Raw genomic sequence first — 19,583 nt, forward strand, 5'->3', positions numbered from 1 at the left:
GGGCCAGTAGTCCCTAAACTGTGTCTCTGTGGAAGGTCATGTAAGTGCAGATTTGATATTTGCAGTCCTGACTATTTTTGAGGGATCTCATGAGTCTGCAGTTGGTACTTATTTCTGAGGGGTACCCATTGCAAAGCTGAGGTCACAGCGTTTTTAGTATACTTTATGTCGTTTCATGGAACGAACTATGTACTTATTATGGTATATACAAATTTGGGGACAGTCTTTGTCTCCATATGTCCACAGGCTTTGCTGGTAGACCAGAGTCTAGCCAGGGAGACTTGGTTTCCTAAGCTTCTTTGGCCTCTCCAAGTCAGCAGACATTCAGCCTAGAAGACTAGGTGCCGCAGGAATAAGTCCAGAGATTCAGGGCAGGGATGGGAGGGGAGCCGTGATTTGTGCTGGACTGTTAACGGAGGAGCCTCCAAATCTGGTGTTCTTTTCTAAGTGACAATTTCCGTAAGAGAGTTGGGAAGGAAAGAAGAAATTCTGACAGTTTTTGAGGAGCTTACCAATGTGCTAGGCCTTATGGAAAAGAAAAGGACAAGAATGAAGGCATCAAAGGAAAAGATATATTTGAGATGACTCACAGCCCAGTGTGTTTGGAATTAAGGAGAGACAAGGCCAAAGATGGAGGCAGGGCCAGACTACAGGACCTGGCCTCCTTTTGTGGGCTTACTGCCCACTGTTCACTGAAGGATATTTGTCATCAGGCTCTTGGGGAATCCATGTGACAGCAGTATGGAAGAGGTGGAGGGGACAGGGGAGATGGAGCTCATCAGCCTGCTACCGCTCTCAGCCTGCTACTGTCTACCCTCTTCTGCGGGCCTCCACTCCTTATGGCCCCCATCTCTTCTTTACTCTGCCTGCTTCTTCATTCTTGGGGTTTCCTTGGGTTCCGTAGCCCATCTCTGCTAATTCCTACCTAGCACACGTTCTCTGCATGATTGCATCCATTTCTGCAGCTTTAAATGTCCAAATCAGAGGTTCTTAACCTGGGGTACACGATTGGGTGGGCTTCCAGGGTCCTGCATTCCCTGAAGCCGTATGCAGCATTGGGGTCTGTGTGCATTTTCCGGGGACCAAGGTCTATAGTCTTCATCATTTGCAGCCTGCCTCAAAGGGCCTCCTAGCCATAGCAAGTTTACAGTCATCCATCCATACCCACCTAGAGAGATAGCAAACCTAGTTAACTGTGCAAAATATATATATTTTTCAGATTGTTAATGGTAGATAATTTGAAAAACAAAAAAAGTATAAAACAGAGAATAAAAATCAAGTGTAGTCTGACTTTCTGTAGACCACCACTTGAAACATTTTCGGGTCTTTTAAATTAGGCCATTATTTTTATCAGAGAGACATCCTTACAGATACAACTAGAGTCCCCCCCACTACCCCCCAACCTCCCTGCCTATCTTAGTTAGGCAGGTATCTCGACAGACATTTTCTATTGCATTTACATGTTATATTTGTTCTTTGCTCTGTTTTTCCCCCAGATTTTTTTTTTTTTTTGCGGTACGCGGGCCTCTCACTGTTGTGGCCTCTCCCGCTGCGGAGCACAGGCTCTGGACGCGCAGGCTCAGCGGCCATGGCTCACGGGCCCAGCCGCTCCGCGGCATGTGGGATCCTCCCGGACCGGGGCACGAACCCATGTCCCCTGCGTCGGCAGGTGGACTCTCAATCACTGTGCCACCAGGGAAGCCCCTCCCCCAGATTTTTAAATTTATTATTTTACACATAACGTAAAATTTGCCACCTTAAACACTTATTTGCGCCTTTTTTACATAAATGGACTCATACTGTTCTGCAGCAGGCTTTATTCACCCAGCAATATGCTTTGAAATGCTTTTCACGTGAGGACAAAGAACAGATCTACCTAAAACTTGACATTTATATAATATTCTGGGTCATGGTTATGTTATTTAGTTAAGAATGTTTTCAGTTTTCTTTGTAAGATAATGCTGCGCACTTGGTGTCTCCCTCTGGACACGCGCAAGTGGTTTTCTGAAGTAGATACAAAGAACTGTGGTCAGAGGGCCAGCCCATTTTTTTAGCTCATACTACCAAAGTGTGCTTATGAATGATCGTACCACCTTCCCCTTCCACCACCACATTTTAAGGGCTCTCTCCACCTCCCAACATGTGATGACATCGGACTTTAAAAGTTTTGCCTGTCTGGTGGAATTATTGAGTCAAGAAATAGGAAGCTAATGGCATCTTTATTCACCCCATGTTCAAAGATAGAAACTTCCTCCCTGACTCCTATATTCCTTCAGAAATAGTCAGTCCTCATTTCTTTGATCCGGTTGCGAACATCGAATTCTAACCATCCATATCCTTAAGTAAACTCTTACCTTCAGGTTTTTGTTTCAGAAAATGTGGTCATTGTAGCACTTAAGTAGTCTCTGCACTGGGCCAGGAGTGATGTAATGAGACCTGTCCTGGAGTCAAAGTATGGGAGGCAAGGAGCCCCACCAAGCACCTCACCTGCCTTCCTGGCCACTCCCTCAGGATTCATCTCCCCTGGAACTGAAAGCACTCCCAGTAACATCCACTGGACATTTCAAAGTACCCTGGACTGAACTTCAACCTTTCGTCTTCCTTGTCCAGGAAGATTCTCTCCCAACACCAACATTTTGTGGGGAAGGAAAGGATCCTGGGCTTCCCCTTCTGGGAAGGGCTCAGCTTTCCCGCTGAAGCCTAGCCTGGTCCAAATGGGCCACAAGAGCTCCAAGCTCTTCACAGTGGGTGGAGGAAGGGTCCTCTAGCCAGGCCAGGGGTGGGGAGGAAGAGGCCCACAGATCACACAGTGGGGAGGAGACACTGAGCAAGTCGGGCAAGGTATGTAACTGCTCCTGGGTGAGGTCCAGCCGGGAGCCCTTGGCCTCTGCTCAGGAGCTGCTGTGGCTTCCAGAGAACACACATGGCTTTGCCAGCGGGATGCAGACTCTGCTCTTCCCCAGTAGATCTGCGGTTGCCCAGTGAGCCAGCAACCACCCCAGTGTGTCCCTACTGGAGAAAACGAGAGAACTGGGAGGGGTGTTGTAGCTGAACCATCCCTGGCTCTGCAGAGCGGCTCACCAAAGCCCACTTACCTCCTTGTAGGTGGCAGATGTGCCACTGCTTCATCAGATGGAGTGCCGTGTGGCGAACCTGGCCCCCAGCTCAAGGAGAGCCTCTTCTTATCCACAACCAGGAGCCCCTGGCAGGGGCTTTCCAGTCCAAGGGAATGCTCTTTTAAATTTAGATCCTGCCTACTTCCAAAGAGTGTATTGTTAGGCCCTGTTCTAAGTGCTTTTGCTTATAATATGTTATTGAATCTTCGCGACAACGCTATAGTAAGTACTGTTATTATCCGTATTGTATGGGTGAGGAAATCGAGGTCCACCCAAGCAGTTTAAGTTAGAACTTGATGCAAAATGACCCCATTATGAATAGTCGGTTTAAATTTGGTTACTGAGGCACAACAAAAATGTTGGACTCAGTACTTGGTTCTGATCTCAAAGCACATGCACTGTGTCTCCGGCACGCTCGGGATGAAACTGGAGTAAGAATGTGTTCACTTGGTTTGTCTGTATTAGCAGAGTGGTTGTCCTTTCAATTATGCTTTTACGAAATATGGCTGAATATGGAATAACTTAGACGCGCTCTTTCTTTTAAAGAAGAATTCCCTCCGGGAGGCTATATATTCTGAGCGAGACCACCTGCATGTAGTTCAGAAGTGGTGGTTCTGTCCCAGATTCTCCGCGTTGTAACTTTTTATAAAATTGTTAGTTGCCTTACTTTTAAAAACAAGTAATATATGCATATGGTAAAAAGTTCAAAAGGTATAAAAGGAACATAAATGAAATCTCAGGCACCTTGCCCCCTGTTCCTGTCCGAGAAACTGGCATCCTCCTTAGAGAAGCATCCTCCCGGGAGGCAGGGCACAGTGTGGATTGGTGTCCTCCTCCTTGTTCTGTTTTAAACCCAGAATGCCTTTTGGAGATGTCTTTTGTTACTTTGTTTCTGTTTAGATTCTTGGTTCCTTCTCATGGATTTGTAGATCTTTGTACATTGAGAAAACTGACTTTCATTGTTTGTGTTACAAATGCTTCTCCTTTGTTATTTACCTTTTGACTGTATGAAGCCTTCCCTGCTCTGAGATCTTTGTTTTAAGTCTTTAATATTTCTTTCAGTGCATTTTTGGTTTCATTTTCTAATTTACCTCTTAGATCCAGGTCGTTTTCATTTTGGTGAAAGGAGTAGTAGGGATTTACCTTTATTTTTTCCATGTTGTTGTAATTGAATAATCACCAGATGCTTAGAGCTGCCTGGATCAGGGACAAAATTCCCACCTGTATTTGGGCCTGTTTCTGGGCTCTTCTCTTACTGAGCTCTGTCTATTCATGAACCAGTGCTACAGCCTTAACGTACTGTGGCTTGTACTATGTTTTGCTGTCTCGCAGGTTTTGTCCGCCTTCATTCCTGGTCTTTTTCAGAATTTTCCTGATTATTATTGCACAAATATTTCTGAATAGAATCAGCTCCCCTGTTTTCAAACCTAAATTCACTTATTGGTTAATTTAGGGAGAATCGACTTTAAAATTATAGTGAGCCTTTCTTTCCCCAAAGGATATGGCTTTGTCCGAGTCTTTTATATTCTTTAGTATTTAGAAATTCTTTTCATATAGATGTTGCACATTTATATGTGTATTCTTAAATTTTTTCTTGTTGTTACTCTAAATGGGAATCTTCCTTTCACATCGCTAAACTTGTTTGTATATAAGAAGGCAATTGGGTTTTTAAAAAAAATGTTTTGTATGTCCCCAGCTTACTGAATTCTCTCATTGCTCACAGCAGTTTTCCAGTTGATCTCTTAGTTCTTCCACATCACCATTTCTTTCTGTTATCATGGATAAATATAGCAAGGTGCTTCTGCCTTTGTTGTGGGCAGACTGTGTGTCTGAAGGAAGGGAGCCAACAGTGGTCTTTTGGATACATTGTGGAGCGCTGCCTTCCCTAAGCGGCCCCAGCCCTTTGCGGCCCCTGTGCCGCTCAGCATCTCCACGGAGGCCGTCCACGGGTCTTGGGCCACAACACGAGCACTAGCTTGCTCGGGGTCCCGTCATGCGCATCCACAGACTTCCCGTTCGAGACAGTGGCAGCTCTACTGAACCTGAGCATTTGGAGGTTTCCTGGACTGTCTTTCTCACACACTCTGTCCAGTCCTTCACAGAGACTTTCAGAGCCCAGCCCTGTGTTGTCGCCTCTGGTGCCACTACCCAGGTCTGATCTTTGTCACCTCTAATCTGTTCTAACATCAAACAGGCATGTCGACTTGCATGCAGCCCATTCTCCAGAATAAAAGCCAGAAAGTTCGGTCTTACCAGGCCTCTTCTACCGCCTGCGTCCCGCTCACTCCATAACAGCTGCACCGGCCTCCCCCCCGATCCCTGAGCCCCTCCTGGCCTGCATGGCACCTGGAACGCTCTCCCCAGGGGGCCGTGTGGCTTACGCCCTCCTCTCCTACCAAGCCTGCCCTTGCATGTCCCCTTCTCCGGGAGGCCCACCCTGACCTAATTACAGCAGTCTGTGCCCCCATTCACCACATGCCCGGTACCCTGATCCTAGTCTACACTTTCTTTCTTTCTTCCAGAACACTTAATGCCTCCCACTGTATCTTCTATTTAAAACTTTCAAAAATTGTTTCTTGTCAGTTCCCCCCTGCTCACTGAATGTAAGCTAAGAGCAGAGACATTTATGTCCTTCGCCGATATATCCCAAACTCCTAGAAAAGTTCCTAGCGGGAAATAAATGTGTGGATAAATCCAAGAGAACACTGCCTTATATAAACTTGCTTCACATGTGTAAGTCTCTCTGGGTCCCTATAGCAACCTGATTAGGTGTGCAGGACAGGGGTGGCCAGCTTTGTTTTAAAGATTAACATACCTGTATTTTGTAGAGTTCATGTAATGAGTGTTCATAGTATCTCTCCAGCCTAACCCTAGTATAAACTCCTGGAGGACTGGAGCAGCATTTTAGAGCTGTTTCCTCTTGTATGGTGAACCTACATGGCACGAACCTGGGACCAAGACCTGTTGCTCATTACACTGATTCTCTCCTTGCAACACTCTTAGGTTGGGGTGTGGCAATGATTATTGCCCCAGGATCCTGCTGGAGGGGTAACAGCAGTAGGCAGGACACCTTTGCCTGACATGTGAGGGGTGTGTCCTTTCCCAGTGTGCTGCCTCTCCTGCCTTCAGGAAATTCTAGGTGCATAAAAGCAGGACTGCAGTGGGTCCCTCTGCCACGCTCCCTGCATGTGCCAGCACATTTCAGGGACTAAATGCCGGGCTTCACGGTGCTTGTCTATTACCTACGATATAATAACTGACATCTACTTGTCCCCATGTGCTGTTTGATGGAAACTTTTCATGTATGTTTTCTTAGCCAGTCCCCACTGCTGCACAGTGAGTTTTAAACTTTTCAAAGCATGTGGTCACCTTGCAGAGGTGGGATGGCCCCTAGTTTTGGCTTCGATATTGTGGATGAATTGTGTTCCCTCCAAAACATATGTTGAAGTCCTAACCCCTAGTACTTGTGAATGTGATCTTTTTTGGAAATAGGTTCTTTGCAGACGTGATTACTTAATATAAGGTTGCACTTGCACTGGGTTAGGGTGGGCCCAAATCTAGTGACTAGTGCCCTTAAAAGAGGCAGAGAAGAGACACAGACATGGGACTTCCCTGGTGGTCCAGTGGTAAAGAATCTGCCTTCCAATTCAGGGGACGTGCGCTCAATCCCTGGTCGGGGAACTGAGATCCCACATCCCGCGGGGCAGCTAAGCCTGCGTGCCACAACTACTGAGCCCATGTGCCTCAACTAGAGAGCCCATGTGCCACAAACTACAGAGCCCACATGCTCTGAAGCCCATGAGCCACAACTAGAGAGAAGCTCACACGCCGCAACAAAGAGCCTGCACGCCACAACAAAAAGATCCCGCATGCCGCAACGAAGATCCCGCGTGCCACAACGAAGACCCAAAGCAGCCAAAAAAATAAATAATATTTTCAAAAAGAGTGATATGTGGACACATACAGGGGAGAACCCATGTCAAGAGAGGCAGAAACTAATACAGCTGTCAAGAGCCACACATACATTGTCTTCATTTGGTAGGGATGCTATAACAAAGGACCACAAACTGGGAGGCTTAAAGAAAACAGAAATCTTTTTTTCACAGTTCTGGATGCCAGGTGTCTGAAACTAAGGTGTCAGCAGAGTTGGTTCCTTTTCGAGGCTCTGGGGGAGAGTCTATCCCAAGCCTCTCTCCTACCCTTTTGGTGGCTGCCAGCAATCCTCAGTGTTCCTTCGATTGTAGATGCATCATTCCAATCTCCACTTCCATCGTCACATGTTCTTCTCCCTGTGTATCCAAATTTTCCTCTTATAAGAATACCATTCATTGCATTAGGGGCTCACCCTACCCCTGTATGACATGATCTTAATTTAACTAATTAGATCTGCAAAGACCTTATTCCAAATAAGGTCCCATTCATAGTAGGGAGTTAGGACCTGAACATATGTTATGGGGAAACACAGTTCAACCCACCAGGAGGGTTTGAAAAAGTTTATTACTAATTTAGTGAGGCTTTCTGAGTAGAGCAACTGGCCTCAGGTTTTGTTTTGTTTTTTGTTTTGTTTGGGGTGTTGTAATGGGGTGAGGGTCCCTAGCTAACACCAAAGAAAGGAGCCCTCAGGCTCTCTTGTCTGCTGGCCCAGATGTGGGGCAGGTCAGGAAGGGGAAGATCTTGAAAGCTATTAGCATCAAACAGCAAAAATTGGGTCAAACTGTTATCCAAGATTATTAATAATATACTGTCAACTACATTATGGTAAGCAATTGCCCCGTATTTAGTCTCCTTTTGTTAGATTTTCTGTGCCGGCTTGTTTTATTGGTGCCACCCAACGAAGGAGCCAGGTTTGTTGCTAGGAATTAGCCCTGCTCGCAAGGTTTGGACAGTTTATTCTTGGCCTTGAGGGGCACTGTCCAAGGAGTGCCCAACTCTGAGGTGGTGGCAGGCATCTCCCTTTCAGAGATGGGTCTCCTGAATCAGAGTCTCCAGGTATGAATAGGAAAGCTCCTCAGGTAATTCTGTTGTGCAATGGAAAAAGAGAATGAAGGACACCGAAAGTGTGCCTTGCCCTGTCTCCCAGGACTGACAGCCAGTGAGGCGGATGGCCTCGGGCTGTCAGGTTGCTGACTCTGCCTGCCAGACCTGAAGGGAGCCCTGTGCGCACACCAGGCTGTCTGCTTCCTAACTTTGTGAGAAAGAACTGTTAGACACACTTGGCCCTCAGGGTGGCATTCCGATCGCTTCTTGCCCTGGAGAGAAGTCTGTGTGGGGAGGTGCCCCCAGAAGGGAAGCTGAGCCGTGATGCCACGGCACCGAGGCTACAGGCCTGGGCAGCATGGAGACCAGGAGCCCATGCCCGGGCCGGACCTCTGTGCTGGTGGCCCCCAGGCGGGGCCTGCGCTGGGTTCCACTTTTGGCTCTATGCCCTGGGGTCTTGCAAGGACCAACATGGGCCTCAGGAGAAGACCAAAATCTAAATAGCCCTTAATGAGGAAGTAAAACGGGATGCAGAGAATGTAGTCCTATATATCGATTAATGCAATGAGCTACAGCAACATGAATAGGTCAGAAGTAGGAGGCGGGGGCGGGGGAGGATTGGTTAACATATTGAGTAATTGTTCAAAAGAGCAAAGGCATTTTCTTGGTACTTTTCTGTATATTTGTCTTATTTTTGGAATCAGAAAAAGACATTCGCAGTTTTCAAAAACTGCTTTGTAAAAGGCCGCTCTGCTCACGTCTGGGCCCATTGGAAGCACGGCTTGTTCTCACTCCCCTGGTCTTGTCTGCCTGTGGAGGCAAGAGCAGGCTTGGCAAGACTTGGAGTTGGCAGATGGGCTGTTTTTTATGGTTTTTGTAATTACCAGCTGTAATTATGTTACCTAAAACCTATCTGAGCCTTACAAATAATGAGCCGAAAGGGAACCAGAAGATTCACGTTCGGGTTCTGGCCCTGTGCTTCCTAGCTTGGTGATGCTGGGCTGCTTAGGCTGCCATAACAAAGGACCACAGACTGGGTAACTTAACATTTGTTTCTTGCAGTTCTGGAGGTTGGGAGTCCCAGATCACAGTGCAGGCAGATTCAGTTTCTCCTGAGGTGTCTCTCCCTGGCTTGTAGATGGCCACTGTCTCACTGTGTCCTCACCTGGCCTTTTCCTGTGCACCTGCAGAGAGAGAGCAAGCTCTTGGGGGTCTCCTCCTCTCATAGGACACCCGTCGCATCAGATCAGGGCCTTACCTTTGTGACCTCATTCAACCTTAATTACTCCCTTAAAGGCCATATATGCAAAAGGGTTTCAACATAGGAATTTGAGGGGACACAATTCAGGCCATACAGGTATTGAAAGCAGAGTTGTAAATTAAAAAGCATTGCACAAAGGTGACGTTCTATTGCTGTTCTCTCTTGCAAGACTTGGCTCTGCTTCCAGTTTACAACACAGAGACTCAAATCGGTGTGAACTTTGTTGGCAAGAATCAAGAACAGATTTATATGTATATTTTCAGAAATTAGCACAAACTCAGGGTTGTCCCTGTGATAATTTCACTCTTGTTTTCTACTTTCTTGCATGGAAAATATAGGGTTGGAGTTAAGCTCCTCTCCTGGGAAATTCTGGCGAGTGTGTCCTGAGAGCCTGTGTGCAGTGGGAAGAGGCCGGGCAACGCCCTGGGTATAACTACCTGTCCTCTGCCCTTTTCTTACCTGGGTCTCAGCACAGGGCTCCATGCCACCACCAGGCCGGGCCTGCTTCTTCCCCACTGGGAAACTATTTTTAACCAGTCATGTTTTCTTTTTTTAAGGTTACCTTCTTTTCTTATTACAAAAGCAATATATGTTCTTTGCAGAAAAATGAAGAGAAGACAATGAAAAGTCCCATTTTTATCAGCATCAGGGTCAGATTAAGTCAGAGAGCTGCCTAGTCCTCTGCACTGATAAAGTGGCTAAAACAGCCGTGAACACAGTGACCACTGAGGTTACTGGAACTCCCTTCAGAGAGGGCTGAGGATGAGACCTTCGGGGAACATGCTGGAATAACAACCAAGCGTCCTGAAATCCTTCTTTCCTCTAGGAGGGTGGATTTGATTAACACAAAACAGTTCTTCTGCTGATGAATTAACTGGAACTGGATTGCTTGTCTCTGAGGGGGCCTGCCACAAACTAAAGTTTAAACCTGTACACTCTTGGAAGAACATTGGTTTGAAGGGGTGGCAGATTACCAAGTTTTCTTGGGGCACACACATATCTGATTCTGGCCCTGACCCAGACTAACAGCATTACTTTAATGGCTCATTTCGTTTTATTAAATCAATACATGCCTCTTCTATTTAAAAAATTCAAATAGGACAAAATAAATGGATATCATACTACCCAGAAATAACTAACCACTATTAATTTTAAAACATTTTATTTGGACATAATTTCTACTTAGAGAGAAATTACAAAATTAAAAAGGCCCCTTATACAGAATCTCCTATTCTTAACATTTTAGCTCATTTACCATTCTCATTTATCATTCTTTCTCTCTTGCTGTCTCTCTCCATGCGTGTGCATGTGTATACACACACACACATAAATACACATGTATATAATTATTTTCTTAACCATTAGAGAGTAACTTGCATACATCATCACCCTTTATCCCTAAATCCTTCAGTGTCTTATTTCCTAAGAATAGAGATATTCTCTCACATAACCACAGTACAGTTATCAACATCAGTAAATGTGACATTGACAGCACCTATATTTCAATTTAGTCAGTAGACCCCAAAATGTCTCCTTCTAGTTCAGGATCTAGTCTAGGGTTAGGTATTGCATTTTTTCTTGTCTCTTTAGCACCCTTAATCTGGAATATTTCCTCGATCTTTTTTTTTTTTCTTTTGTGACATTCATACTTTGAGATAATAATATTGTTCTCCCCCTCTAGCATAACATTTCATTTTGGGTTTGTCCTTATGATGAGATCAGGGTTCTACATCCTCAGCCAAAATGCTGTATAGGTGATGATGTGTCCTTCCTCAGGGTACCACAGCTGGGGGCACACATAGCCATCTGTCCCCATGGTCACTGGCTTTGATTACCCAGCCAAGTATAACTGCTAGGTTTTATTTTTCTCCTAGCACCTAATAAGCAATCTGTGAGGAAACATTTTGAGCCTGGGCAAGTATCTTGCTCCTTGTCAACATTTTCCTGCAAGAATTGGCATTCATTGGTGTTGCTAGCTTGCACCATTCTTGATTAGGATGATTCTGAAAGTGATGCTGCGCCAGCTGCAGCACCCTTCACATTAGCATTCTCTGATGAACAAGAGCCCTCATCCCCCCCCCCCGTTTGTTTATCTGTTTGTTATCTGTACGGGCTCATTAATACCTGTTTTTCAATGGTGTTAAATTAATTACTGTATTTAATTATATTCATGCCCAAATTGACTGACACTTGGTAGTGGGAGCCCCTTCAAGCTGGCTCCTGTGTCCTGTGACATGCCCCGGCATTTTCTTTTTTTGAGCACGTCCTAATTTTCTGAAATAAGATGCTCAGGCTCATCTTGTTCTTTTGCTGCTCCAGCCCCGGAATCTGTAATTTCTCCAAGGAGACCTGGTGTCTGTTAGTGTGGAATGATATGAAAGGGTGCTTGGTATGCTCACTGGTACTATAGTGTCTTTGCTTTGTGGCCCTTTCAGTGGACAGAGCTAGGAAATGTATGCACGTTTACACAAATGGATACACATGTGTACAACGAGCATGCATATAGAAATCATGAGTACCCACCAGTACCTCCAGTTCCAGTGTACCTCTGTGAATTCTTTTTCTAACTTCCTCCATTCCTTACTTTTACACCCTTTCTTCAACAATGGAACCCTGACTTCTGATGAAATCAACACATTTACTCATTCCTATGATATATCTAAAATAGTTTATTCTTAAATAGACTATACTTATCAAGCCTACTTAAATTAATTCAGGGGGCTTCCCTGGTGGCGCAGTGGTTGAGAGTCCGCCTGCCGATGCAGGGGACACGGGTTCGTGCCCCGGTCCAGGAAGATCCCACGTGCCGCGGAGCGGCTGGGCCCGTGAGCCATGGCCGCTGAGCCTGCGCGTCCAGACGGGAGAGGCCACAACAGTGAGAGGCCCGCGTACCGCAAAAAAAAAAAAAAAAAAAAAAAATAGTGTGGGCAGGGAGGGATGATCCTGAATTAATTTTTTTTTTTTTTTTTGCGGTACGCGGGCCTCTCACTGTTGTGGCCTCTCCCGTTGCGGAGCACAGGCTCCGGACGCGCAGGCTCAGCGGCCATGGCTCACGGGCCCAGCCACTCCGCGGCATGTGGGATCTTCCCGGACCGGGGCACGAACCCGTGTCCCCTGCATCGGCAGGCGGACTCTCAACCACTGCGCCACCAGGGAAGCCCAGAAATTACAATACCTTTTTTTTTTTTCCCCTGCCCACACTATTAACTTTTGATGAACATCCTTCTAGATCTCCCTGTATACACCTATAGATGAATAGACATAGTTTTATTAAATAGTAATCACACTGTACATACTCTTCTATAACCTGACTTTCCCCCCACTAATGAACATATCATTAACATCGTTCCATAACGTATCATACAACTTTTTGTCCACAAAATGAGATCCATAGAATATTTTTTAATGATTGCGGAATAAGACCGTACCATAATTCCTATTATTGTACTTTGATTTAAAAGGCATCTAGGGGACTTCCCTGGTGGCGCAGTGGTTAAGAACCTGCCTGCCAATGCAGGGGACACGGGTTCGAGCCCTGGTCTGGGAAGATCTCACATGCCACTGAGCAGCTAAGCCCGTGCGCCACGACTTCTGAACCTGAGCTCTAGAGCCTGCAAGCCACAACTACTGAGCCCACGTGCCACAACTATTGAAGCCCGCGCGCCTAGAGTCCACGCTCTGCAACAAGAGAAGCCACCGCAACGAGAAGCCTGTGCACTGCAACGAAGAGTAGCCCCCACTCGCTGCAACTGGAGAAAGCCCGTGCACAGCAATGAAGACCCAACACGACCAAAAAAAAAGAAAAAAAAAAAAGCGTCCAGTTTTTCACTATTATATATAAAGTTGTCATCAACATATTTGTAACTAAATTTTAATTATTTCCTTAGGGTAGAAGTGGAATTACTGGTCAAAGGTTATGTATAGTTTTATGTTTTTCTGAATGGTTGTTTGCTCTGTCTCACAGTTTTTGAGAGTGCTGGTTTTTCTAGACCAGCGTGGGCACTTTTAAAAGCAGAGATGCCCAGTCCTGGCTTTGAGATTCTGGTTTCGAGGATCTGGAGTGTAACCAGGATTTGTAGTTTCTAAAGGCTCCTCAAGAGATTTTGATGTGCAGCCAATTTGATAGGTGAAAGTGGTATTTCATTAATTTAATTATAATTTTCTTCTGAAATTGTTTCAGACACTCAGATTTGGGAGAAGTGGCCCCAGAAATAAAAGCATCTGAGAGACGAACAGCTGTGGCCATTGCAGGTAAAGTTGGGCTTCTGTCCACTCGGAAGCAGATCTGTTTCTTCTGGCCCATTGGGATTCTGGATCCCAGCACCACCCTGGGCTGTGGATCATGGACCTCCAAAATAAATAAGCATAAGGTTTTTATTTTCCCTTTTACAAGAAGACCCATTTAAGGGTCTTTTAAGCTTCCCTCATATATTCAAAATAGGATTCACTTTTAAAAAGGTATTTACCACACAGTTTTACCGGAAGCACATCACTCCAATTTCAGCACGTTGCTGTTCCTGCCATTCTGACCTGTGTTGAGGGCAACTGTCTAGTTTCTAAACTGGACACACCTGAGAGTGAGCAGTGTGTTTTGTTGGGACAAGAGGTATGAATTGGGACTGTCCCTAGGAGACTGGGACTTGTAGTCTTCCTGATCATGGTCCTTACAAGCTGGTTTTTCTTTCTTTGGGGATTTGGGGGGGTGGGGCTGTAGCTGCCCCTCATGACTTCATCTTTAAGGTGTGGTGGCCACACTCTAGACATCTTAATTTCTCTTAATAACTCATTTTGGATCTATCTTTCATTAGTTTGGTGCTTCTCACAATGAATGTGTTCTATTGGATATTAATAGCATTATGCAAAAATAACCCCACAAAAATATGCAAATACGTTTGGGTTAATCCAGTTTTATTTTATTCATTCAAACAAATATTTATTGACTATTTACCATGTACTGGCCTTGTTGTAGGGGTTGTGAATATAGGAAACAATAGTAAATACAATGGCCAAAAGTCCTGGTCTTCATGGAACTTAAATTCTAGAAGGTTGGCACTATGGGAGTTCATGGCCGGTTGGTCAAGGCTCGTAGCAAAGTTGGGATCAAGCAGTAATTGCCCAAAGCCCTTCAGTGTCTCAAGATCTTGAGTTGTGCTACTCAATACACTAGCCACTAGGCACACACTTTAAAATTAAACAAAATTAAAAATTCACTTCCTCATTCACACTAGCCATATTTCAAGTACTCAATAGCCATACAGCGAGTGGCTGCATGTTTAACAGTGCAGAAGTAGAACATTTGCTCCATCACAAGACGTTCTATTAGAGGGCATTGCTATAGAACACCAGGCAAGAAAATTTGAGAGTGGGCTGAGGAAAAGAAACGACCTTACTGGCCTACTGTGAGCTAGGCTGCCCTATTACAACAGCCTCATAAGATAGTTATTATTGGTCCTTTGTTTCATTTGAGGAAACTGAGGCTCAGAGACCTTCTGGCCCTTCCCCCAAATTCTGTCTTTGTGTGTCTCTCCAGTGAATAAGTCTTGTGTAATTGTTTTTAAAAAATTTCTTTCTGAGGTATGTGAATTCCTCTTCAGTACGTATTTTATTTTTAAGACTTAAAGTAAGCTCTTCAACCTATAAGATTAAAAAAAAAGTTGTATTGAAGTATAATATACATATGGAAAAGTGCCCATATTGTAAGTGCATAGCTTGATAAAGTTTCACAAACATGAACTGACCTAAGTTAACCAGCATCCAGGAGAAGAAGCCAAACAAAACCATCACCTAAGAGGTCCACCTTCTAATCACTTCCTACCCTGCCTCTGCCAGGGCTAACCACTCTCCAGACTTCCAAAAGCATAGATGCAGGGTTAGTTCTGCCTGATTTGTGCTTTATATAATCATCCTATAGAATGTATTTGCCTTATCTCAAGTCTGAGGACTCTAATTACTTCATAACTCATTCTTTAAAAAAAAAAATTTATTTTCAGTCATTAAAGAGAATTCTGGAAGATGGCACAGCAGGAAGCACCAGGAATCCCTCTCCCCACCTGGACAACAGTTGTGCTGGCAGAATCTGTCTGATGTAATTATTCTGGAACTCTAGAGTCTGTCAAAGGCTTACAACTTCCAAGGGAAGAATTAGAGGGTAAACTGCAGTTAATTTTGGTCAGTTTCAGCTCTTAACACAGTAGCAGCTACCCATCTCCCACTCCCAGCCAAGTGGCAGGCAGCTGTGCACATGATCTTAGAGCAACCTGACACAGCTTGTGGGAATGAGGGTGGGCAAAAAACCCCTGCCCTCCAAATATCAAGTATCTGTGCTCTAATTGCTGATGGCTGCTTCTGATCACAGAAGTGAAGACAAAGAGGGGGGCAGCAGTTGTCACACCTCCAGACATTGTTGCAAGCCCCTCCCCCTCCAGCTGAAGTGACTTACTGGGGAATTAACAGGCCAACACCTTCTCTGCATCATTTTTTGCTTATTCCTCTTTTGTAAGGCACACATTAAAGACTAGAACATTCAAAAACCAACTGCATAGGGGCTTCCCTAGTGGTGCAGGGGTTAAGAATCCTCCTGCCAATGCAGGGGACACGGGTTCGATCCCTGGTCTGGAAAGATCCCACATGCCGCAGAGCAACTAAGCCCATGCACCACAACTACTGAGCCTGCACTCTAGAGCCCGCGAGCCACAACTACTGAGCCTGCGTGCCACAGCTACTGAAGCCCTAGAGCCTTCGCTCCACCACAAGAGAAGCCACTGCAATGAGAAGCCTGTTCACCACAATGAAGAGTAGCCCCTGCTCGCCACAACTAGAGAAAGCCCACGCACAGCAATGAAGACACAACACAGCCAAAAATAAAAATAAATAACTAAAAAAACAACAACCCCCCCCCCCAAGAAACAACTGCATATATGGGGAAAATTAGAAAGTGATTGTGCATTTCCAGGAAAATGCTCAGAAAAGACCAGAGAAGACCTTAAGTTTACACCTTAGGCTGATCCTCAGCACAGAGACAGCCAACAACAATCAAAACAAAAAAAACAGACACAAAATAACAATAGCAAACCCTGGGTAAGGCGGAAGAATCTGATTTCCAGAGTTACCACATTATTACATTCAGAGGTGTTCAACAAAAACATCATAAAGCATACAAATGAACAGGAAAGTATGGCCCATTCAAAGGAAAAAAATCTGTCAACAAAATCTGTCCCTGAAAAGACTATGGCAGATATATTAGAAAAAGGCTTTAAAACAACAATCCTAAAGATGCTGAAAGAACTAAAGGAAGATATGGAGAAAGTCAGGAGAACGGTGAGTGAACAAAATGGGAATATCAATAAAGAGATAGAAAACCTAAAAATAAACCAAAACAAAATTCTGGAGCTGAAGAGTACAATAACTGAAATGAAAAATTCACTAGCAGGATTCAAAGGCAGACTTGGCAGGCAGAAGAATGAATCAGTGAACTTGAAGATAGGACAATGGAAATGATCAAGGCTGAGGAGCAGAAAGAGAAAAGATTGAAGAAAAGCACATAGAGCATACTGGACATCATCAAAAGGACCAAGATACTCAAGTGGGAGTCCCAGAAGGAGAAAAGAAAGAGGCACAGAGAATATTTGAAGAAATAATGGCTGAAAACTTCCTGAATGTAAAGAAAGACATACATGTAACCATTCAAGAAGCTCAATGAACTCCAAGTAAGATGAATTCAAAGAGACCTACACCAAGACACATTATCATTACATTTTTAAAAGAAATAGAAAAAGAAGATATCTTGAAAGCAGCAAGTGAGAAGCAAATCATTACACACAAGTGATCCTCAAAGAGATTATCTGCAGATTTCTCATTAGAAACTTTGGAGGCCAGAAGATAGTAGGCAGATGTATTCAAAGTGCGTTTAAAAAAAACTGTCAACCAAGATTCATGTATCCAGCAAAACTGTCCTTCAAACATGAGGGAGAGGGACTTCCCTGGTAGCGCAGTAGTTAAGATTCTGCCTGCCAATGCCAAAAATAAATTAATTAATTAAAAAAGAAAAATGAGGGAGAAATCAAGACATTCCCAGTTGAACAAAAGCTGAGGGAGTTTGTGACCATTAGACTGGCCCTGGAAGAAGTGCTCAAGGGTGTGCTGCAAAGATGAACATTAGACCGTAACCCTAAGCTGTACGGAGAAATAAAGATATCAGTAAAGACAAATACATGGGCAATTATAATAGCTAGTATTATTGTAACAATGGTTTGTAGCTGCATGTTTTGTTTTCTAAATGATTTAAGAGACCAATATATTTAAATTAAAAAATCAATGTAATAGCTAGCATTACTGTTGGTTTATAACTCCAAATCTTGTTCTGTATGTAATTTAGGAGACTAATGCATTTAAAGAGTTATTAGTTTATGTTTGGGGGCACGCATTATATAAAGATATAATTTTGTGATATCAAAAGCAGTGGGGACAGAGTGTAAAGGAGCAGAGTGTTTGTATGTTGTTGAGGTTAAACTGCTATAAATTCAAATTAGAATGTTACAACATTACGACATTAAATGTAATCCCCATGGCACCCACAAAATAAATTGTTATAGAATATACACAAAAGGGAATCAAGAAGGAATTCAAACATTTCACTACTTAAAAGTCAACTAAACACAAAAGAAGAGAGGAATGCAGGGAATGAGGGACAAAAAGCTATAGGTCTATAGAAAATTTGTTTCTATAGCACAAACACAGAAATAAGTGCCTCCTTATCAGTAATTACTTTAAATGTAAGTGGATTAAACTCTCCCATCAAAAGACAGAGATGGACAGAATTGATAAAAACACATGGTCCAACTATATGCAGTGTTTAAGAGACTCACTTTTGAGATCCAAAGACATAAACTTGTAAAAGTAAAAGGATGGAGAAGGATATTACATGCAAATAATTACCAAAACAGAATGGCAGTGGCTATACTAATTTCAGACAAAATAGGCTTTAAATCAAAAACAGTTACAAGAGACAGAGAAGGACATTACATGTTAACAAATATTTCAAAACAGCAAGAAGGTATAATAATTATAAGCATTTATGCACCTAATGTCAGACCATCAAAATATATGAGACCAAAACTGACAGAATTGAAGGGGAAAATAGACAGTTCTACCATAATAGTTGTAGATTCCAATACCCCACTCAGAATAATGGATAGAACAACCAGACAGAAGATAGGCGAGGAAATAGAGGGCTTCAACAACACGATAAACCAACTAGATCTAATAGACTTATACAGAACACTCCACCCAACAACAACAGCATACATATTCTTCTTAAGTGCACATGGGACGTTTTCCTGGATAGACCATATGTAGGACCACAGAGTAAATCTCAGTGGTTTTTTAAAAGACAGATATCACACAATGTATCTTCTCTGACCACAGTGGGATGAAATTAGAAATCAATAACATAAACTGGAAAATTCACAAAATTGCAGAGGCTAAACAACGTCCTTTTAAACAACCAGTGGATCAAAGATGAAATCACAAGGAAATCAGAAAATAGTTAAGAAGAGATAGATGAAAATGTAAACACACCATGTTAACACTTATGGGCTGCATCAAAAGTGGTACTGAGGGGGAAATTTATAATTATAAATGCTTACATTAAAAACAAGAAACATCTCATATAAACAGCCTAACTTTACAACCTTAAGTTGTACTGGGACAAGAAGAACAAACTAAATGCAAAGCTAGCACAAGGAAGGAAATAATAAAGGTTAGAGTGGAGGTCAATGAAATAGAGAATAGAGAAAATCAGTGACCCAAAAGTTGGTTCTTTGAAAAGGTCAACAAAATTGACAAACCTTTAGTTAGGTGGACTAAGAACAAAATAGGGAAGAGACTCAAATTACTAAAATCAGAAATGAAAGTGGGGACATTTAGAAATAAAAAATAGAGTACTATGAACAATTGTATGCCCCCAAATTGGATAACCCTAGGTGAAAGACAGTTCCTAGAAACACAAAGTTTACAAAGAAACAGAAAATCTGAATAGACCTAACCTAACAAGACTAAATCACACAAAAATAAAAAATCTGAATAGACCTATAACGAGTAAGCAGATTGAATCAGTAACAATAATTAAAACAAAAAAACCACCTTGCAACAAAGAAGAGCCCTGCTCCTGATGGCTTCACTGGTGAATTCTACCAAACATTTAAAGAAGAACTAATACCAACCCTTTTCAA

The 19,583-nt window shown here is 43.5% G+C and overlaps 1 protein-coding gene across 5 annotated transcripts in view; it reads left to right on the plus strand.

The window, feature by feature from the left end:
• URGCP (upregulator of cell proliferation) overlaps nucleotides 1-19,583 on the plus strand; it is a 92,521-nt gene that overhangs the window by 61,304 nt on the left and 11,634 nt on the right. For all 5 annotated transcript variants that reach the window (XM_067745702.1, XM_067745703.1, XM_067745705.1 and 2 more), the window contains one exon: nucleotides 13,535-13,605. Coding sequence is in view for 1 of the 5 variants with exons in the window: in XM_067745701.1 (XP_067601802.1) it covers nucleotides 13,535-13,605 (71 nt within the window). In the remaining 4 variants the exon portion in view is untranslated. The remainder of the gene's footprint in view (nucleotides 1-13,534; nucleotides 13,606-19,583) is intronic.

The sequence above is a fragment of the Pseudorca crassidens genome, chromosome 8, assembly GCF_039906515.1.
Source record: "Pseudorca crassidens isolate mPseCra1 chromosome 8, mPseCra1.hap1, whole genome shotgun sequence".
NCBI lineage: Eukaryota > Metazoa > Chordata > Mammalia > Artiodactyla > Delphinidae > Pseudorca > Pseudorca crassidens.